A 23,923-nucleotide genomic window follows, 5' to 3' on the forward strand; every position below is an offset into this window, starting at 1 on the left:
ACTTGAGGAACAATGGCATTCATTAAGTTTTTAAATTTACAATATATCTAAGTTTCCAGAAACGCATCTTGGACCCTTGGACCGGGTCCGATGCGAACCTGGTATGGGTATGCATGGGGGGTCACATTGGGTTCAGGCAGGGTCCGCACCAGCCCTGTGGGTACACCTGAGTTTGCGAACCCACTGACCTGTGCAGACCCTGCCTGAACCCAACACGAACATGGGCGGACCCTGGTCAAACCCTATGTGAACCTTATGCAAACCTAGCAAAACATACTTGAAATTTGAAATTTATAAATTTTTATCTAGGGTTATGAATGGCTCCCAGGTTTTCAGCATAACTTCCTTCACTTAGTTGCATGTAGTTCACTGCTCTAATATCATAGAAATGATATGGATTTGTTCGTCATTTTTGTCTTATGTGAATATTCTGACAAATTTGTTATGCTAATATTGTTAGTTTGTAAGTATTTATAGTTTATCATATTGATTTATTAGTAATAACTATCAACTATTAATTTCTCTAAGTCAGCCTCATAATAAAAGTAGGCTGCTGCATGTGGAGCACATAGGTAGGCATTTGTTTGTCTCAATTGAAGAAGCTGAAAATGTCATTTGCTCATGATTGATGATGAACCAGCAAGATGACAGTTTGATCCAAATTGGATCACAGTTTTAGAAAAGAATGTCAGACCCATTTTCAAGGAGTGATTATTCCCAATTCATTCACAACTAAATTGCGGTCTATTAAAAAATTACAATCAGACCGTCTATTAATGTTTATCTTTTGCATTTGGCATTGATCAAATGTCAAGCATCATATTATGAAATGATTTAGTTTTACAATTATGTATAGTTTTCTTATTTTTTTGTATATATAATGCATATATATGTATATTTATATATTTATTTATACGCAAACAAACCTGCTCAAGCCATAATGAATTTTTTTATCATGAATCAACATGCCGGGTTCTCGTATCCAAACCCGTACCAGAACATGAACGGGTAACTTAGAAATTTATTGATTTGGTAGGATCTTGATTTGCATCACCTGAAAATTAGCCTGATCCCATATTATTTCCTCAGTGCCTTTGTTTAATTTGTCATTGTATTTACTGTATCATTTTTCTCAATCATATTTTATGGCCAATTGCTCCTTCCTTTTATTGGTGCTAGTTCTTATTCTTTTTGAATTTTATACCATTGTGCCCAAGTTGCTAAAAGAATAGGAAAAAAGAGTAAATAGCTAATTATTATTTTTAGATGGCTTTATTTAATTTTCTGCGATGTTCGTTATTTCCTTGAAAAATTATGCATTCTCTAGTTAATTAAATAACCTTAGGATTAGTCTCTTTTTTCTTATTTTTCTCTTAAAAATATTTTTAAATTGTATTAGTCGTTATTAAATGGAAAATGCTGGAAGATACTTAGTAATACTTGTAAAGCATATTTGACCAGATATCTTCATTCACTAAAATTTTCTGATAATGGGTTTGAATCAACGATTGCTGCATCAATACTCACTTCCTTGTTACAGTCCCAGTCTGGCCTTACTGTTCTTGAATTGTGTGACAATAAGGTAATTGTACAATTTATTGTGATTGTGATTAAGATTGTACCAAAGTCTTGATTATGAATAATTTTTCTTTTGATTTTTTTAAAGTTTTACTTTTTATTGACAGTAAATTTTATATTAGCTGTTTTGGTAACCATCATCTTCATTGTTGACCCCTTTCTGATTTTGCAGCTTTCTGGCTGGCTATCTTCAGAAATTTTGAGTTCTCATTTTAGTTCGTTCCCAAGAAATGGACAATATTTATTGCGATCGCTAACTGAGCTTAATCTAAGGTTTAAAAGTTTCTACGAAGCATCAAGGTCATTCTTGTTCATTTTTATAATCTTTAGGCACTAACAGTCTAATGAAATTTGTTGTATGATCTCAGAGGAAATTTGCTAGAAAGCCACGATATGGATGTATTGGGAAATATGCTGGAATGTTTTCCTGAATTGCAAAAACTTGATCTTAGTGATAATCCCATTGGAGATGATGGTGTAAGGTTAGGTACTGGGATATCCAGTTTTATTGCAAAACCTAAGATTATTTATAATCTATGAAAATGTTAATTTTTTTATAACATATTAATCTGCAGGGTTTTGATTCCCTATTTCAAAGACATTCTCAGCAACGAAATGCATATGGTGGATGTCAATATTGCAAATTGCAATATTTCTTGTGTAGGAGCATCTTTACTCTTTGACAGCCTATCAAGTTTAAAGAAACCGCTTCATTCACTGGGACTTGCTTATAATGACCTGGGCAGGTAAACATACGAAAACATGTCTGAATACATACTGATATTATATGTGTTTGTCATGTGGTTGAAATAAATAACATTTCTATGGCTAAGATTACCCTCAAATTCAGCTCTGTTGCAACTGCTCTGGCAAAATTCTTAATAAGTGTGCCCACTGAACGGCTTGACATTGAAGGCATTGGACTTGGATTTTCTGGGTGCCATGAACTTCAGGAAGCAATTTCATACAACAAAAGTCTTGTCTATTTGAATTTAAGGTAGCTGTTCTGATTAGATATTTGATGTATTCTTTCATGAACTTCTATTGTAGTGATTAATAATTGCCTTTTTTAAGGGTATGATTATAGACAGATATTGAATTGGTGGACTAGAAGCTGCATTTTAGAAACTGAGATTTGTGTCTGTTTGTGTGCTGCAGCAAAAATCGTGGTGGCTTGACTGTGGCAAAAATGTTATCAAATATTATATCACACTCACATAAAATAAGTGTTATCAATGCGGGCTACAACATTCTCTGTGGGGAGTCATTGAAACTCATTGCTGCTGGCTTGAAGAAGTCTAAAGGTATTGGCTCTAAATTTCTGTGGTCTTTGCAACTTCTCTCCCTATCATTGCATTAATAGCCTAGTTGGAAGTACATCATTCAGTTTTTGGGTAACTTCATCATAAGTCTTCATTAGTGATCCCACCCTTGTTGATTCTTGCAAGACTTTACTTTCTCAGACAACAAGAAACTGAGGCTTCCTGTGTGAGTTGACTTCCTTAGATCTTCCCTTATTGTGTTGGTCTTTTATGAAAACTATTTCTTAGTCTCTTGGCAAGGTGGTTTCTCTTGAAACTGACCATTTTTTAAATGTCTGTCCTCAAAATAGTGTTTGTGTTGAGGTTGACCTTTCGTGTGAGACTGTAAAAATTCAAGTGGGTGGTCACACCTTCTCTCAGAAGGTGCTTTATATAAATTTCCCCAACACTTGTTATATGTGTTAGTCGGTGAAGCATAAGATCGAGGACTATCCTTTGGTTGTGCCAAGGATGAACTTTGAGCCTAAGGAGGCTAGCTCTCGACTGACAAAAGGAGCAAAAAAGGATGAATGGACCACTATGGTTCAGAAAGGCAAGAACTCTTAGCTTTAACTTAGGGTGGTTTGTAGGTTTAACTTTTAACTGCGCCTACGCTCCCACCCAGGCTCTTTTTGCCGAGGTGGTTTCCACACCAGTTTCGAACCATGGCTAGTAGGGGAAGGAGGTTTTTGTGCCTTTCGACCCCCTTGGATCAACACCTTGTAGGCAACATCTGCAATTGTTTCTCATTATCTTTGCATCGTTCTTGTTGCCCTTTTGGGCGTGTTGAGAATGCTAATGGTGGCTCGGAGAAGGAGAGAGTCATCTCAGTTGGAGATTCTCTTACTAGTTTTAGAACCAGTTCAAATTTTTTGCATATAGCTTCTCCTCTCTTGGGGACAAGGATGATATGCAAGAACTTTTCTCATGAATTATATCTCTTAGAATGTTAGAGGTCTGACAAACCTCCATAGAAAATACTCAGTTAGAAATTCATCAAAGGGTGTCTAGCCTAGATGTTCTTTGCCTCTAGGAGGTTAAAATTGTTGGTTTTATGCTTAATATTGCATGCCATGTTATTTGGCCAGATAGCCTTGTCTTTTCTTCTTAGCACAAAGTTGGTAGAGGTGGACTTACTACTCTTGTTTCCCTTGTTGGCATTCTTTTGTTATCGATCAAGTTTCTTATCCCATGCAAAGAATTCTACGACTCTTGATGTCAATTAAACAATTATTGTTTTGGGATAGTTACGGTTTATGCTCCCAATGATGCTGTTGAAATATCACATTTGTGGTGTTGGTGTTTACCGCATAGGGTAAGAGGTTCAACACATGTATAACACGATTCAATTCAGAATAGGTACCTTATTCATGTATGCACTTGCAGATTTCCATCCCATTACAATGGCTACAATGATCTATGATTTATAACTGATGATTCCAAAGTCCATCTTGGACGTATACATATACCTTTCCGAAGGGGTGACTCAAGCGTCACGCGCCCGTTCGGATACTATTCTACCCGTCGGCTACATTATACATTTTACCGACAACATCATCTCCCCCCAAAAGAAAGGTCGTCTCCGGACGACAATTACAAAATATCTGAGACAAATTAACAACAAAATACATTAATTGACTAACTACAACAAGATAGATTTGATTCTGTCGCATCACGTTCACATTCATCCTATGCCTGCACCAAACTGGTCTCCAACCCACGTTGTATCTGTAGCCTCTGCTAACACAATACTATCTCCTTAGCTGACCTTGATAGCCACCTGTGCTGCTTTCTCTATTTCCAACTCCTGGTTACACTGAGCCAAGTGTCGCCATATTGTCTTCAACTGGATGATCAGCTCCTCCCGAGCTCTCTACGCATCCACCAAGATAGCCTCATGCCCAACACCTACTCCAAGTGCCTCCTTTGACCCACAAACACTCATGCCTACAGCAGCAGCTCTAGGTCTCATCAACTGGTTACACTTCCCATGACTGATATCCGCAACAACTGGGGGTCTAGGGGGCAACGCCCCCAGCGGGGTCGAGGGGTAGCGCCACACAATTAGCACTCCGAAACCCACACAAAATTGCATGGAACACACCATTTCTGTCATTTTTTTCCGATTCCACACTCTTTCTGGCAACTGCTAATGTCTACCCTTCCCTTTGGCATTATGCATTACACATTCCGAACTGTTTCAATCTGTTGTCGTTTTTTTTTTTTGCTCTTCCACTTCCTCTTTCCTGCAGACTGCATAAATGTCACACTGTTATGGCAATTACTGTTCACAAATTTTTTCGGCTTTCGTACTGCACGGATTTTTGAATTCAGCCTTCCAGTTAATGGTACGGCTTTCTTAGTACAGGTTCCTTGAAAAGTACGGCTCCAATTTATAACTTAGATGGAATTCTTCCTGATCACACCGTATAGTACGAATTGTTTGACCTGTCAAATTTTTTCCCAGCCGTACGGCTTCTCCTAGAAAGATGGTGTCACCGGCTTGTATCGATTGTTCACACCCGCTAGAAAACTGATAAAAACTAATCTCAACAATTGCCCTGATTGATTAACCTCTCCTGCTACGCCATCCCTGACTTTGAGAAACTTAGACTTAGATAATCAAAACACTTTTCTTTTTCCTTCGTACCCAAAAAAATGGTTTGCATTCCTTCTTGAACTACAATTTTCGCCCCTCTGTTGATCATCTCTTAATAAGTATGTATGCACAGCTTCTTTATTGTTGGATGATAACAGATGGTCTTCTTTGCGCAAGGGTCGTACGGTCTTCTATTTCTTGCTTCTGTCCGTACGTCGTACGGTGATGCTGTTCCTTGTTCTCAATAGGGCCGTACGGACTGAGAGGCTCTTACTTTGTTCCTCCTTCCCTTAGTTTGCTCCGTGTCTCGTTATGTTTTTGTATTTATTTCATGAGGGCTGTATGGTCAACATGGAGGGCCGTACGGTCAAGATGGAGGACCGTACAATCAAGATGGAGGGCCATACGGACAAGATGGAGGGCCGTACGGTATGTATCTTCAGCCTATATAAAAAAAACTCCTTTTTGATTTCTTTATAACTCCTTTAGTTCTTATTTTGTTCTGTTTCCATCAAAAGCCTTTTGGGCCGTACGGCTATCTAGGAGGGCCGTACGGGTATATAAACTGCTACTATTTTCTTTCTTAGGTCGTACGGCCTTTTCCTCCAAAGATTTACTTAATTATTTTATTTTGTTTCTTCATATTTTCTATTTCTCTCTATGGTATGTTTATATAAATTCGATTAAAGATCATATCATGTATCTCTTCTTTTACTCTTTTATCATATAATTACACTTCCTATATATATACATTATTTACAGACATCTTTTTTTCGTTCAGTTGTTTGTCGGCGGAGGATCCTTTCTTTTTCTATATATTTTCAACTTTGATCCATTTACGGCATCTGGTATTTCTTTTCTGTGCAGTGTCCACAATTTAATTGCTCCGTTATACCCAACTTCTCGTATCTTGTACGGTCCAACCCATTTAACTTTAAATTTTCCAGGCCTTATTTCATTTCGTCCATTATACTTTAGTACTAATTGACCAGGTTGAAATCTGTTTAATTTTAAATGCTTCTGACGCCATACCTTCCACCTATTTTGTGCAACTTTCACGACCCATGCTGCATAGTTCTTATTCCTTTGATATGGCCGCTTTCGTACGAGTACCGCACCTTCAAGTAATGGTATCCGGTGGACACATAGCTCTGGTGGTACTCTTTTTAAGTCTTTATACGTCCAAGCTGCTCCAATACTGGGTTTCAATCATCTCCTACAAGAATGTTCTTTGGATTTTCCTCATCACCCAAGTTCATTGTTTTCACTGTCAACTCTTCATACTTCATCGGTTTATCTTTACTGAACGTATGGGCTGGTGTTTCATCCACCTGTGCTTCTCCTTCCTTCAATTCACTATACTCCTTCGAAAACTTATGGCCTTCTTTTCCTTCCTCGACACTCAAAATATTGCAACTCGGAAAGACCTCGTAATCTTCCATTTGCCAATGTAGCAATCCATTTACTGAATCTAGGTCGTCATCAGTTGACCCTCCTATTCTCAACACCCCTTCATCATCTGGTTCCATCCTCTTTTTCCCTTCGTCATCACTCTTGCCACTGCCTTCTAAGTCCGACGACGCAGCTTCTTCTCCTACCATCTGTGTATGCAAATCGATTATAAATCTCCTACCTCCCTTCTCCATTGACAAGGTGTTCCTTTTCCAATCATGCTTTACCTTAGCCTGCACCAACCACCCCCGTCCTAGGATGGCATCATACCCTCTTCTCTTTAATGGAATAACTACAAAATCCAGTAAAAATGGTTGTGTCCCAATTGTTACTGGCTGTGCCATTAGAGTGCCCAAGGGTTTTATCCCATGTTGATCTGCTGTAAGTAACTGAAAGGTAGGTGGCCATAGTGTTGGTTGTCCAAGTTTTTTCCAGATATCTTCTGGCATCACATTCACTCTCGATCCTCCGTCTACTATTGTATCTGTTAGCACCGTACCCAGAATGCCTATCTCCACCACTGCTGGATGTCTACCTGTCATAAGTACTAGTAACATCGGATCTGTTGCTACTGCTGTGGTTGTTTCCGTACTATCCTTTGCTTCCTTCGCTACTCTCGGGGACGGTGTCATATTTATAATAGCCGTACGTAACTGTGGCATGGTGAGAAGATCATTTAATTTAATTGGTACTTCCATTTGTATTATCTGTTTCACCATGTCTTGTTCCGCCAAGTTTCTTTTCGAAGTTTCCACAGTGTCTTTTACTTGTGACTTCTCCGCTCTCATATGCTTCTCTATCTCTGTTCGGGCTTTTTGTAACCTCTCCTTCTCTTCTTTTGCATTCGGATATTTTGCCTTCCTCTCCTGTTCCCGCGTGATCGCCAACACGTTCTCATTACTTATTTCAATACTTAATAAATTTACGCTTTGCTTTGGACACTTTGAATCTTCATGGTCCCCTGGACCACACCATTTGCACAGTAGTTGTGGCGCCTCCTTTGTAATACAGTCCCTCGCGAAGTGACCCCAAAGATTACATGCCCGACACTGTATCATCGGTCGTCCACTCGCATCATATTGTATTCTACTCCGGCCTCCATTGTTATTGTTTCCACCGGTTCCGCGTCTATTATTATTTCGATATCCACCTGAAGTTGCATCATTGCCCGCGTTGTTGCTATTGTTCGAGGCTTCCTGCGTTAGTAACACCTGCTGGTGTCCTTTTGTTTTCAAGTTAAACAGGCACTTTTTCAGGAAATGCCCCGCCACTTGGCAGATATCACAAAACTGCTTCTTCGGGCATGAACCCTTCGTATGGCCGTCCTCCTTGCAATCTGTACACCACAATTCTCCTTTTACTGTATATGGATTCTTTTTCAAATTTTTGAATTCTTTCATCATCCGTAGCATGTCTTTCTGTAGCGCTTTCACCTTCTTGTTTGATTCCTCATCACTACTACTGCTCTCCGAGGATGAATCATCTGAATTAGAGGACTTATGTTTCTTCTTCTTACTCGTCTTCTGTTCGCTTTCTAAATCCATGTCACGAGTATACGCATCGGTGTACGATGCCAGTGGTACAATCTTCATTTTCTTTTTAATAGTCGACTGTAGCCCCTCCACAAACCACTGTTTTTTCAACCCATCCGCTGGTTGACTCTCCATCTTTTCGATCAATTCTTTCAGTCACCTGGCATAGGTTCAGACTGTCTCATTCTTTCCTTGTTTGGTGTTGTAGATTTCTGCCACTATTTCATTATCATCTTGGAGTAATCTGAATTCTGCTATAAATTCTTTTTTAACATTCTCCCATGTATTAAGTTTCTGAGGACTAGTGTCAGAAAACCAGTCTATCGCCACACCCCATAGGGTCGCTGGAAATTGTCTTACCCAATCATCCTCATCCGTCACGCCATTTGCCGTCCATATGGTTTCACATGTTTTACAATGTCTGATAGGGTTTGCTGAACCATCACCGTGAAACTTTTCTTTAGGGCCAGCCATCATTACTTGCCTTGGATTCTGAGGTACTTGTGTACCTGCGTTGTTCTAAGCTCCCGCGTTGTTCTGAGCTCCCACGCTGTTTTGTGTTCTCGCGCTGTTCTGGACTTCCGCGCTGTTCTGTGCTCCCGCGCTGCTCTGGACTTCCGCGTTGTTCTAGATAATAGTCTTGTTCCCAACAACCGCGTTGTCTGGTGACAAGTCTTCAAGTGATGTTCTATTCTCCGCCTGTATCCATTCGTCCGGTGTATCAGGAACGAAGAGATCCCTCCACGCTCGTGCTCCCTCGGTACTCCGAGCCGTGCGAGTTACTTCCCTTCCGTTCGGACACTCTCCCCTCAGCGTATACAGGTTAAGGAGTTCTTCCCTTGTTTCCTCCACCAAATTCAAGCGTTGTCGAGTTTCTTCCAGCAATTCCTCGGCACTCCTCAACCTACTAGGTGAGTGCACTCCCTCCGTCTGTGCCTCTTCACCCCTTCGGTGCCCCTCGACAATCTGCTGAAGTCTCTGTCTGCGTTCTGCTTGCTGTGTTAAAATTAAAATTTATTTTGCTGTACTTAGTTTATTCTTATCTTTCACCTTATTCTGATCTTTGTTTGGCAAATTCGGCATCAATCTTCATATCATTCCTTCGTTCCAGGTTCGTTTGGCAATGGCGCCAAATGTTTACCGCATAGGGTAAGAGGTTCAACACATGTATAACACGATTCAATTCAGAACAGGTACTTCATTCATGTATGCACTTGCAAATTTCCATCCCATTACAATGGCTACAATGATCTATGATTTATAACTGATGATTCCAAAGTCCATCTCGGACGTATACATATACCTTTTCGAAGGGGTGACTCAAGCGTCACGCGCTCGTTCGGATACTATTCTACCCGTCGGCTACATTATACATTTTATCGACAACAATTGGCTTGCCGATTCTCTATCACTTGCAACTTGGCTCATGTGTGGGGACTATAATATGGTTGAGGTTGTGTCAAATAAAGACAAGATTTTACCTTTTCACTGGACAACAATAGAGAGAGAAGCCTCGTATTACATGCATAATAAATTGTGCCTTTTTGATCCCAATGCCAATCACTGCCATTTTGGTGGAGTTTGACACACTTGGTCTAATTTCAGAGCTGGCTCTGGCAATTTTTTTAAGAAGCTCGATCGTGCCACGATAATTGCACAATTTTTTTTTCCATTCTATGAAGATCGAGAATTACGTGTCATTCCTTTGGTTGATGTGATGTTGTTAGATCACTTTCTCATTCATTTTTGCATTGAATGGTATACAACTAATATGCTTCCTTCCAAGATGCTATCTTATCTGAGCATGTCATTGCTGAATCACCAACCCACTATGGCCCACAGTCAAAGGGTCTAGAACTTGGAACCTAGGCCACATTAGTGAGTTGGCTAGATTAAGTGGTGTAATGACGCCATAGCCTGCACAACGAGGTTTCTTTGAAATTATGGTAGACAACTCTCCATATACTGCATGCGTTCATATAACACAACCACCAAATACCCCCGTGTTGCCCTGAAGCTTTGGCCTTGATTCCCTTTGATGCTGATTTGTGAGTTAGGCTTGACCAACTGCAACATCATAAGCATGTTGCAGATAACTATTTTTTCAAAAGAGCCCAAGCCAAGGCTCGTCTCCATTGGCTTTGGGTTGGGGACAGAGCCTCTAAAGATTTTTTTTGGCTTTAGGAGCTCGCCATACCATGGTGTGGATTAAGAAGATAATAAAGGGCTATCTTTGCTTACAGAGCTCTTGGACATTCTTGAAGTCTTTATCCAACATTATGAGAAGGTGTTCACAGTGTAGGGAAGGTCCTCTGCTTGGGACCAAGCTTTGAAGGTTTGCATTGTTGTGGTGCCTAATTGGCTTTCTATGGAGCAATAGATTTTTTGTTACCAAGTGCTCACTATTGAGGACCTCAAGGAAGTTGTCTCTCCCATGGCGGACGACAAGGCCCCTGGGTGTGATGACTTGTGAATACTACAAAGCTATCTGGGATTGTGTTGGCTCCAACCTTCACAAGGTCTATCTAGAAGCCTTTTATTCCCAATCTTTGGGGAAAATCATCAACATAGGTAATATCAAATTCATCCCCAAGGTTGGAGAGGTTGAAGATATTTGTAATCGGAGGCCTATTATTTTTCTCAATGTCTTCTACAAGATCATTGCCAAAACCTTGGCTCTCAAGATTCGCCATATCTTGCCTTTGGTGGTTAGAAATTCAACTTAGACAACTTCATTGCTGTTTGGGAAGGAAACGATGGGCATAGAGATTCCATCAAACTACAATCCTTTTAAAGATTGACTTTGCTAAAGCCTATGATCATATAGAATGGCCTTTCATTTTTGCAATGCTTCAAGCTCTTTGCTTTGGCCCCATATTTATACAGTCTGTTCAGATGCTCTTTGAAGTTGCCTTTGCTTGCATCACCATCAATGGTAAGGTTGTCCTTTGGTCCCAGCTTCGTATGATCTTTTTGTTGAAGACTTTAGTTACCTGTAGGCTAATGCTATCTCTTCTGGCCTTGTTAAAGGAATTTCCCTTCCCAAGTCACCTGCTCAGCTTGTTAATGGGCACTTTGTTGATGACTCTTTTCTCACTCTTATTGAGGATTGTAAAGTCTACTTACAGATTTCTTTTCGCAATGCTAAAGTATGTATATTTCCTGTAGGTACACTCAATGCCAATGAAGAATCTAAAGTGCTGCACAGTATATATAATCTAAATGCAATGATATAAATATTCCTTCAAGATCGATGTCTATATTGCCTTCGATTTGCATACATTAATCAATTTCTATGTTGCAATATCGGGCGGCATATACTATGTATACAAGTCTGGACGGGTACATGGGTGAATGGGCATGTCTCCAAATGGAGACATGACCATTCACCGATGCACTCGATTGGTGGAATGGTCACACCTAATGTGATTGGTCATAACAAAACTAATGCCATTAAGACTTTAACTAAGTCCATTGCAATCGTTTAACAATCAGTATAAATACGATTGTTTACTGAATTCATTTCAGAGATATTACTTCAATAATAATATGCATCGACAGTTTCTGAATACTGCGATCACCATAATGAAATGCAGATTATATTCATGTACATATACATATCGGTATTCAACATATCGACATGTATATATACGTTAGCATAGTCTCATGTGATCAGTGCAATTTTTTGAACCAAAGCTATTTGTACCAACACTCGCTCTTAGCTAGGGAAGACAAAGTGCATATGAATTTTTCTCATTATAAGTAGTAATATCCTCAAGATATATATAAGAAAATGAAGTCTCATGATATTCTTTTCAGTTATGGTGTGTATATAGATATCAAGTCTCATGATATTCACCATACCAGATCATGGTATATCCATAGATATTAAGTCACATAATATCCACCATGAATTTGAACATATTGATCTTCAATAGATATCTGAACATGATATCCATCAACATGCTCTTTTAACTAACATGATCTTTCTTTGAATATCAAGTCACATGATATTCATCATGATAGTAATCTAATAATAATAAAGTCGTCACCTTATATTATCAGAATCAATATTCCATTATAAAAGATTATCTTCTTAAATAATGAACATAGGGTAGGCCCATGAGGCATAGAGTCACACATATGACAAAAGAGTTTACACTTTAAACATCTTTATTTAATTAATACAAATTTACAAACTTGAGACTCAACCTCATAAACTTACATTTCAATCAAACCAAGTTTCTTTTTGAAATGATCAACTTTCACTTTAGGGAGAGCCTTGGTGAGAATATCAGCAATTTGATCACCTGTATTAATATATTCTAATTGAATAGCTCTTCTTTCTACCATGTCTCTTACGTAGTGCTAAAGAATCTCTATATGCTTGGATCTATCATGAAATACTGGATTCACAGATAACTTGATACAACTTTGATTATCACAATGAATCGTGGTAGGTTTCAAAGGTTCACCAAACAAGTTTGAAAGCAACTTCCGAAGTCACATTGCTTCTCTAGCTCCCATAGCTGCTGCAATATATTCTGCCTCAGTAGAACTTTGAGCAGCAAAAGCTTGCTTTTTGCAGATCCAAGAGATCATGGCTGATCCTAAACTGAAGCAGCATCTTGATGTGCTTTTCCGGTCTTTTACACTTCCAGCCCAATCGGAATTAGTAAATACATGCTACTCCAAGTTGGTATTCTCATATTTAAGTTCATACCCAATAGCTAAGTCACAGGATTCGGCGAATCCCAAGCATGAGATTCAGATTTTGCCGAATATTAATTTTTCCCAAAATATTCGATGAAAATCGTCAGTGTTCGCGGACAAAAATTGGGATTTTTTTTTAATTGTTATAAACATTTAAAAACTACTATTCCAGGAATTTGGCAACATATTTTAGGGTTTTGGAACCATTTTTTTCAGCCCTAAAACGCACAGAATTCTGAAAACAAAGGATTCAACAAAGGTTTTAACAATGGTTTGTACAGTCATGTAGGGATGGAGTGTGCACATGCAAAATTTCCAGCTCTTGTAGACGATTGTGCATAGGCTCCTGCAGACGACAACAATTTTCCTTTTGCCTGCAATTTTCCGGCTCCCGCCTCTGCAAATTCCTCGAATGTCTTCTTAAATTTATTTCATGTAATTATATAGTTAAGTTTATTTCATGTAATAATATAAAGTAAGTCTTTGTTAAATTTATTTTAATGTAAAAGTCTTGGTTAATTTATTTAATAATGTTATGTAATCAAGTATTTATTAGGTTGATTTCATTGTAATGTATAAATGTATTGTTTGTTTTATTAAATTTATTAAGTACAAATGAAATAATATTCACTAATCTTAGGTTTATTTCGTTATAATGTAATAATGCATATATTATATTTATTCATTTCAAATTAATTTTTGTTTTATTAAATTTGTTAAGTATAAATGAAATGTTTTAAAAATATATTATTTTTGAAGTAATACAGTTGATTCTTTAAATTTTAAAATGTTTGAGTAAATAGGTCATTAGAAATGTATTTAATCAATCTATTAAATTAATGTGAAATGAAATTTTTATTTTATACTTAATATATACTATGTTTTATACTCTATAAATGTGTCATCATGTTTATAAAGTTTTTAAATCTATTAGGCAATTTTAATTATTTTGATAATATATGGGATATATTAAATATATTTAAGAAATAATTAAAATTGTATAAGACGAATTTAATTCGAATTTTTTTTCCGAATTTTTTCTCTTGTCGAACTTCATTCGAATTTTATAGTCGTCGAACTCAAATTCGAATTCGAACCTTGTGACTTAGCCCAATAGTACTTTTAAGATACCTCAATATATGCTTCAAAGCAACAAGATGAATCTCACGAGGTTCACACATGAATTGACTTAATGCATTCACTGCATAGCAGATATTAGGTTGAGTATTTACAAGATACATCAAGGACCCAACTATCTGTTTGTATAAGGTGGGATCAACTCGTCTGGATTCAACACTTGCTTCCTTTAGCTTGTGAAGGTTGGTTTCCATAGGTGTAGACATAGGTCGACAGTCCCACATTCCAAATCTTTTCAAAATATTAGTAGTATACTTCTTTTGATGTAGAAAGATATTACCAGACTTCTAACATACTTCCAAACTAAGAAAGTAATGGAGAAATCCTAAATCCTTCATTTCGAATTTAGAAGCCAAATCTTTCTTACATTGATTAATAAGATGTTCTTCCCTTGTAATCAGAAGATCATCAAGATAAAGAATTAGAATTAACATATCACCTTTAGTTACTTTGAAGTAGAGATTTGGATCAGTCACGTTCTTGGTGAATCCAAGACTTAAAAGATATTTGTCAATCCTTTCATACTAGGCCGGGGGAGCCTGTTTAAGTCCATATAGAGCCTTCTTCAATTTACAAACATAAAAAGCAACATCATGAGTTACAAATCCTTTTGGCTGTTCCAGGTATACTTCTTCCTCTATTTTTCCATTAAGAAAAGCAGTTTTTACATTCATTTGGTGGATTTTCCAGCCTTTGGCTGCTACAATGGCTATTACAGCTCTAATAGAAGTGTACTTGGGAACTGGTGCAAAGGTTTCTTCAAAATCAATTCCTTCCTTTTGAGAAAAATCTCTAGCCACAAAACGAGCTTTATGTTTTTCAATGCTACCATCTGCAACATACTTCACTTCGAAGAGCCATTTTGAAGACAGAACAGATTTTTCCTTAGGTCTTGGAACTATGTCCCAAACATATTTTTTTAGTATAGATTGGTATTCTTCCACCATGGCCTGTTTCAAAGCTTGATGTTTAAGTGCTTCAGAAGTGCTAGAAGGTTTAGGATTCAAGCTCTCACATACGAAAGCATTATATGTCAATTTTCTAGGTCTCTTGCTTTCTCGAAAGGTTCCTGAAGGGTTGCGAATTCATCTCCTTCCTGTATTATTTTCCTTGCCCAAAGTGGCCTTTTAGAGTGATCAAGACTCTCTTCTTGAGTCTTTGGAAGGATTTCAGTTTCAGTTGAAGTCTCTTCAAGAAACTCCCTCTGAATCTTAGGTGCAGGAGTCTCTTCTGGAGATACATTAAATGTATCTAGTTTATTGGAGGTTTTGACTCTTCTGAAAGCAATGTCTTCCTCAAAGATGACATCTCTGCTTAGTTCTATTTGTTTCTGTCCAAGAATGTAGACTCTATATCCTTTTACTATTTCACTAAAACCAACGAGAATACCCATTCTTCCAGAAGGTTCTAATTTAGTCCTCTTTTCCTTAGGTACATGAACATACACAGGACATCCAAATATCCTTAGATGACTGATGTTAGGTTTCTTTCCTGAAAATGCTTCTTTAGGAGTCTTATTGTCCAAATGTGAGCGAGGACATCTATTCTGAATATAGACTACTGTGTTGGATGCTTCAACCCAAAAAGACATACTCAAGTTTTGATAAAAAATCATGGCCTGAGCAACATCAACAATAGTCTTGTTCTTCCTTTCAGCAACCCCATTTTGTTCAGAATTGTAAGGGACTATGAACTCCCTCTTAATCCCAGTGAGTTTGCAGAACTTTTTAAATATTTCAAAGATATACTCCTTCCCATTATCTGTTCTCAGAATTTTAATGTTCTTACTGGAGGAATTCTCAGTGATAGTTTTGAATTCTTTAAATTTAGAGAGAACCTCTTCAAATTCTTTGCATTTAAGAAAGTATATTCATGTCTTCCTTGAAAAATCATCAACAAATATCAAATAGTACAAGAATCCTCCTATAGATGGTATAGACATGGGCCCACATAGATCTGAATGTACTAGTTCCAACACTTCTTTAGTTTTGCTCAAACTATGAGGAAATGGCTTTTTAGTGTTTTTCCCTAAGGCACAACCTTTACATGTTTCATTGTGAATATGTTTTAACTTGGGCATTCTAGTTACTACCTTCTCCATTGATGTTAGGGCACAAAAGTTGATATGACTTAGTCTTCTATGCCATATTTAATGTGAATCAGAGGTCTTATGTACAAGTGCAAGGTTTGTCTTGGCACATAGCTCATATAAGAGTCCTTGTCGTACTCCTATTGTTAGAGCCTTTTTAATGGTTGAATTTTTAGGCCATGCTAGTACTTTCCCTTCCATGAATGTAATTTTATAACCATCATCTTCAAGTGTGGATATAGATATTAAATTCCTCTTAATACCTGGTACATAGAAAACTCCAAAAAGTTGAATAGAATTTCCAGATTTCAATTTTATGGTGCAGGTCCCAATTCCTTTTATAGAGTGTGTAGAATCATCGCCAGTTGTAACTTCTTCATCTGTTTCTATTTTCATGCTTTCTAGGTTATCCTGATATCCAGTGATGTGTCTGGAAGACCCTCGGTCAACTATCCATGTATTCCTTTTTGTGATATTTGGCTGTATAATGCAGAATAGAAAGCATATTTCTCATATTCATTGCCTTCATTTGACTTCTCAGATTTTGCAAAAGATGCTTGAGGTTTAGATCTATCAGGACAATTTATTGCATAATGTCGATATAGATCACATCTGAAGCATTGGATTTTGGACAAGTCTTTCTTCTGTTTGGACTGTCGCTTTCCATGAAAATTTCTTTTCCTTTTGTTTTTCTTCTTCTATCCTTTCTTATGAGCATTTGTATTAAGAACTTGAACATCTTCATCTAGGGTTTTGTGTTTTCCCTTAATCATTAATCTCGATTCTTCTTGCAGACAATCTAATTTTAAACGATCCAGTTTAGAGATTTTAGACCTAGCACTTATACCTTGTACAAAGGATTCCCAAGACTTTGGAAGTCCTCCTAATGCTATTAAGGATAACTCTTGATTTTCAATCTCATAACCAAGTGCAGATAATTGATCTCTTAAGTCTGTGATTCTCATAAAGAAAGCATTTATAGTTTCTCCTTTATTTATGCTTACACTATTCATCTGCTTTTTAAGAGCAAATTTTTTGTTTGTATTATTGATTATAAATGCATTTTCAAGAGCTCAAAACATACAATATGCTGTGGTATGTTTTTCCACAATAGGTACTATGTGGTCTCGAATAACATCTACAATTATCTTCATTGCCTTTTCATTTTTCTCAATCCATTCTGATTTCTCAGGATCAATCTTAGGTTCCTCTTTGTCCTCTTTTACAAATGATTCCAATTTGTTTTCTTTTAACAACATCATTACTCGGAGTTTCCAGTATTCGAAGTTATCAACACTTCCAAGGTGATGTTCGAATCTCATTGTGTTTGTCATTTTGTAGGGAGAGAGGATTGTTGTCTTAAAGTAAAAATCTGATTCAATAAACTTAGTGTGATCTTTCCTTAGCCAAGCTTTGATACCATGTAAAGTTTGCTTACAGATTTTTTTTTGCAATGCTGAAGTATGTATATTTCTTGCAGGTACAGTCAGTGCCAATGAAGAATCCAAAGCATTGCACAGTATATATAATTTAAATGCAATGATATAAATATTCCTTCAAGATCAATGTTTGTATTGCCTTCGATCTGCATACATTAATCAATTTCTATGTTGCAATATCGGGCGACATATACTATGTTTACAAGTTTGGACGGGTACATGGGTGAATGGGCATGTCTCCAAATGGAGACATGACCATTCACCGATGCACCTGATCGGTAGAATGGTCACACCCGATGTGATTAGTCATAACAAAACTAATGCCATTAAGACTTTAACTAAGTCCATTGCAATTGTTTAACAATTAGTCTAAATACGATTGTTTACTGAATTCATTTTTGAGATATTACTTTAATAGTAATATGCATCGGCAGTTTCTGAATACTGCGATCACCATAATGAAATGAAGATTATATTCATGTACATATACATATCAGTATTCAACATATCGACATGTATATATACATGAGTATAGTCTCATGTGATCAATGCAATTTTCTAAACCAAAGCCATTTGTATCAACAAGGATGAAGAGAATATCAGAGGCACTCTTGAATGCTTTGAGACATTTTATCTTGCTTTTGGTTCTGCCATTCAGCGACATAGGACTTTTTGTTACAAGTAATCTTTTCTTTTAGCTCCACGTTGGATTTTACAATATGGCTGGAAATGGAGTCAACATGGGGAGATCTGTCAGTTTTTAGGCATTTGTTTTGCCATTAAAGCTTCACCTATTGATCTCTGGAATGCGGTCTTGCTAAGATTGAAAAAAAATAGAATACTTGATTACTAAGATTTGTTTAGTTGGGAAACTCCAGATATGTTCTAAAGTCTTGGCTGCCACCCATGTGTATTATTCTTCATGTTAGGCTCCTTCCAAGGCCTCATACATGAAGTTAAAAACCGCATCTTAGAGAGTTCCTTTGGGCCTTTGGGGCAAGACCAACATGGGTTTCATAGAGTTTCTTGGGAATTCTGCTGCCTTCCCAAGTATTCGCTTGGCCTTTTATCCACCTAGAAAAAGGGGCTTTGCTTGCATGCCAAATGGATTATCCATGCCTTAGCTAGCAATGAGGCTTGGACAATTCTTCCCTAGCACTGTATTTCTTTAGGTTTTCCTATTAATAGGCTAGCTTGGAAGGGGATTGGCTTCCAAAACCTTCTCGTGATGAAGGACCTAGTTCAAATCTAGGGCACTTCCATTGCCAAGAGCATTTGGAAAGTTTGGACAATAATCAAGCCTTGGCCTTGGTGTGTTGGAGATGGGTTTTGAGATGGACTCTATGAACTAGAATAACTTTTGGTGGTCTCCACTTTTGTCTCTGTAGGGGGTTCTCCATGTTTTCACAAATGTGGCATTAGAACTCCCAAGGATTTGTTTTCCATAGCTGCTATGAATCTTTTGGTCATGGGATGATGTTCAAGTCCAGTTTTGTCTATCTAGCCCATATGAACAAACTTATGACTTGCTGGTTTCAGCTTTGCCTTCACACATGCTACATAAGCTTGGTGTTCGGTCTATCAAGCCCTGGTGGAAGGATTGGAAGTGGTTTCCTTGGACACTTTATAGTTACAAATCCAAGATGGGTTATCACTGGTTGGGGCCACACTTGCCTATGGTCATCATTCTCAGTAGTGGTGGCATTTGCAGTCTTATTAGAAAGCTTGGATACTTTGGTTTCTTTTTGTTTGGTCTGCCACCACAGAACCCAAAACTGCAAACTTTGCCTAGTGTGTGCTCTTTAAGGGGTCTCCCCAATGATAGAGGGAAGAATGGAGGTACATGAAGAGGACCTGGAGTATTCACAGGAAGATGCTTCAAGTGCAACCAAGTGGGACAGATTAGGAGTAAATGTCCTAAGAGGGCTACAAACTCTCATGGAGGGAAAAGCAGAAATAGCTTGGTGAATGATGAAGATGGTCAAAGCATCAACATACCAATGGGTAGTGCTGCTCCAATCCTAGAGGGAGAGTGCATGATGATAAGAACTTTGTTGAGGATGCCTATGAAGCAAGAACCACCTCAAAGGAAAACTTTGTTCAAAACTCAAGGTATGTTTCAAGGTAAATTTTAAAAGATTATAGTAGATTCTCATTCCACAGAAAATGTTGTCTCAACTACAAAGGTAGATAAAGTGAATTTGAAAAGATACCACATGTCAACCCCCATAGGATCTCTTGGTTAAACAAAAGTCATAATTTCATGATTGATGAGCAGACTTGGGTAGATTTTGAGATTGGTGATTGCAAAGATAGGGTTTTGTGTGAAATCATCTCTATGGATGCCTGTCATCTCTTGTTAGTCTAACCCCAACAATTTGATGTGAAAGCCCAACATGATGGAGAAAAGAACTTATATGTGATAATTGAAAATGGAAGAAAGTATAAGATGGATTCTTTGCCTGAACACATGGAGGATAAAGATGCTGGATGAAGTGTCATGATGGTGAATGAGAATGAATTCTTGGAACTCATGAAGGAGGATGGTCAACAAGGGTATACTTTGGTGTTGAAACCTTGTGATAACCCTGATGCAAAGGTAAAGGAGAAAGGTGAAATACCTAAAGAAGTTTAGGAATTAAGGATCTAATGGTATGAGGGATATCAGTCATCAAATAGATCTGATCCCTCAAGCTACCCTTCCTAGAAAGCCTGCATACAAGATGATGCTTCAACAGGATGAGGAGATAGAAAAATAAGTACAAGGACTATTGGCCAAGGTGTTGATAAAGAAAAGTCTTAGTCCTTGTGCTGTACCTACTGTTCTTACACCAAAGGAAGATGAAAGGGGAGATTATGCACTGATTCAAGGGCAATTATTAAGATCAGAATTAGTTATAGAATCCCTATGCCTAGGATTGAAGATTTGATGGATTATCTACGGCGTTCATGTTACTTTTCCAAAATTGTCTTGAAATCAAGCTACCATCAGACTAGGACCAGCCAAGGGGATGGGTGGAAAACAACTCTCAAAACAAATGAAGTACTATATGAATGGCTACTAATGCCATTTGGTCTTAGTGATGCTCCCAACACTTATATGTGCCTAATGAATGAGGTATTGGTTGAATTCATTGGGAAATTTGTTGTTTATATTGATGACATTTTGGTGTTTAGTAGGACCAAGGATGTAATATCCCCATTTTTAGCAAGTTCCTGCAGTTGGCTTGGTCAGTTTGCCATCGCGACCCTCGTGAGATGATAGTGAGATTTGAGGGTCTCAGTTGTGGGGTTATAGGCTTTTCAATAGCATATGGTGTTTTTTGGTTCCATTTGAGGGACTTACTAGTAATAGTAAGTCAAATTGTTGGTTCCAATGAGCTTAGTTGAGTTAGAGGAGTTGTGTGATGTTCTCAGTTTTTATTTCAGGCTTTCAGTTTGGGTTCCAAGAATCTTGGAGGGAGCGTCTATTTATAGTAAGTCACACTGTCAGATTCATTCATCGTCTTTCATCATCAGGCTCACTTTGATGTTGTCAGATTTTGATTTTGATGCTTCTTCAGTTGTTTTCGCAAGATGGGTGAATTATTATTATTCATCTAAATACGCTAAGGTTGCTATTTTTGTTGGTGTAGTTGGTTTGTCACCTTAGTATCATAGCTCATTGGAACCAGGACGAAAAGTTTTAAATCGTGGAAACAAGAAACAGTGGCCTTGTGTGTCAAAATATTAAGTTATGGTGGAAAAGGTCATTTTTGGAGCCAAAAGCAATTAATAAATAATATTATTGACACTTTATTATATTTTAATGTTGTGTGTGGGAAGCTTCTTAAGTGAAGTTCATTTGCGAAACTTTGTGCCATTGGGAGATTATAAATATGAGCCCACTTGATGAGTAAAGCATCCAATTATTTGATAATCTTATTTTGCTTTGTCGTCTTGGTGACGTTTCTGAAGTCCTGATTTTTTTGTGCCCTTGCTGAAGTATAAGGGTTTGGAATCTACAGCTGAAGTATTGTCTATTCAATTTTGAGAATTATTCCGAGATTTCTTAGCAAATTGTGTTGAGGTATACAATTGTCATTTCTCCTACTATATTAAATGTTGCTAAGGAGAAGTGTAATTTTTCTTGTTGCTGGAGGTTGGTCTCGAATTTGAGAAGGGATTCGCTAGAATTGTTATATCAAATTGTTTGTTGGTTAATTTGGAGTTGGTGGAGTGCCATTTATATCTGTTGTTGGACATTATTTTCTATATGCACTTTGGGAGCAACATATGTGTAGTTGCATTTATTTGTTGAAGAATTCTTTTGCTGCTGTTAGTCTTCATTTTAGAGAGTTTTAAGGCATGTCTACATTTAAGTTCACGGACTGTACCTTCTAACTTTTCTAGGTATTGTTGATTAAGATAATTGGGGATATTTTATCAACTGTGTTGTTGATATTTTGTGAAAATATTCAATTTCTAAATTGATATTAAATTATGGAATTTTCAGCTATATATTCCCTATGTAATTTGCAAGTATTTGAGTTCAAATTATTATTGCAATATCTTCTGTTTTGCTGCTATATATTGTTGTATCAAAAATTGCAAAACATAAAAAACAAAGAAATCAATTCTTCATCACAAATTGTTTGAGAGCCAGTAGGGCTCATTACAGTGGTATCATAGCTTTCTTGCAAAGTGTTTGATGAAATGTCAAACAATTGAATTATAAAAGAATTTGGTGTTTGACGAAGTTATAACCGGTTGGGGTTATTACAAAGGAGTAGCTCATCAAACATCTTGAACAGGTGTTGAAGAGATTGCATGAAGAAAAGTTGATGATCAACTTGGAAAGTGAGTGTTATCTATTTTACCTAGTGGCTCAAACAGAACAAAGCCATGCTTGCTAAAAATAATTGTTTATCTAATATTTATGTTCAAAGTATACAAGTTATATTTTATGACGAAAAAATAAAGTAATCACACCAAATAGACAAAGATCATATACTATTTTTCTAAAAATGTATCTTTATTCATCAAATGTCCATGATGTTCCACATAGGCTGTAAAACTAACTAGTAAAAGAAAGATAAAACAAACTCCGATTTTGAACATAAATGCAAAAGTGGAAAGAAAAAACAAGAAAGTAAATGGGTCATTGCATTGCTGGTTGCCTACGCACTTGCTTCCGCTGTCCTGCTTTCCATGCTCCCGCTCTAAACTCTGCAAGTACAACAGAAATGGATTAGATCAAAATGATCTAAGCAATGGCCAACAATCTGACCACCCTACTCGTCCGCATATGCATTTACATCTAAATCCCAAGACCTTGATTTATTTTCTAACATGTTTGCTTCTAGTACTATTACTCAATTTTCACTAAAGCATACATGTTTCTCACTTCCAAGTTATATTCAGAATTGCAAAAAAAAAAACATTTCTTATTCATATTGAAATAATATACAATGTTTTTGTATTGTTCACCATGATGGTACAATTGATATTTACAAGTGTGGAATAAAGATGCTGAAAGTGAATTTCTCTTACACATTTGACCATAAGAGTAGTCCCTATCTATTGATATATATTCCTATTCTACCAAAATGAATATCATTAAAGGAGTATAAAGAGAGGAAAGGTCATGGGCACCAGTCATTGCATGTAATGACTGGTCGAGTTGCATCCATCCACGTCCATCCTTTTGCTGCCCCAAACCGCGTCTCTTCCATGCATCCGATCCTTGCATTCATATAAAAGGGTTGTTAGATCCAATGGATCTAAGCAATGCTAGTAGCTTACTTCACCTCATATTCACAGTCCTAACATGCTACTTATCTCAGTAAAATAAAAACATACATCAGCAGAGAAAGAAGACAATCACGATAAATGCTTCGTTATTAACATGTTTGTTTCCTGTACAACGTGATCATAATAGATTGAATTAATTGTGTATGGTTGATTCATAACAAAAAAGCAAAAACATTAAAGGGACATTTTGATTTGAAACCTTTTGTTTTGATATAAGAAAAAGTAAAGCATTAAAGGGACAAATCAAATAAGCTTGAAACATTTTGTTTCAAATAAAGAAAACAGAGCTG

General features: G+C 37.2%; 1 protein-coding gene across 6 annotated transcripts in view; it reads left to right on the top strand.

Annotated features, from left to right (window-relative positions):
- The window catches only part of LOC149531516 (RNI-like superfamily protein), a 172,878-nt gene that overhangs the window by 123,495 nt on the left and 25,460 nt on the right, over nucleotides 1–23,923 (top strand). For 3 of the 6 annotated variants that reach the window (XM_089811422.1, XM_089811423.1, XM_089811424.1), the window contains 6 exons: nucleotides 1,462–1,582; nucleotides 1,751–1,851; nucleotides 1,947–2,060; nucleotides 2,154–2,324; nucleotides 2,429–2,575; nucleotides 2,737–2,882. In XM_089811422.1, coding sequence (XP_089667548.1) covers nucleotides 1,462–1,582; nucleotides 1,751–1,851; nucleotides 1,947–2,060; nucleotides 2,154–2,324; nucleotides 2,429–2,575; nucleotides 2,737–2,882 — 800 coding nt within the window. Of the gene's footprint in view, nucleotides 1–1,461; nucleotides 1,583–1,750; nucleotides 1,852–1,946; nucleotides 2,061–2,153; nucleotides 2,325–2,411; nucleotides 2,576–2,736; nucleotides 2,883–23,923 lie in introns of those variants that run through there. The other 3 variants (XR_016359159.1, XR_016359158.1, XM_089811425.1) reach the window with 2 other exon arrangements.

Source organism: Cupressus sempervirens, chromosome 11, assembly GCF_028749045.1.
Source record: "Cupressus sempervirens isolate cs-2001-9-10 chromosome 11, ASM2874904v1, whole genome shotgun sequence".
Taxonomy (NCBI): Eukaryota; Viridiplantae; Streptophyta; class Pinopsida; order Cupressales; family Cupressaceae; genus Cupressus; species Cupressus sempervirens.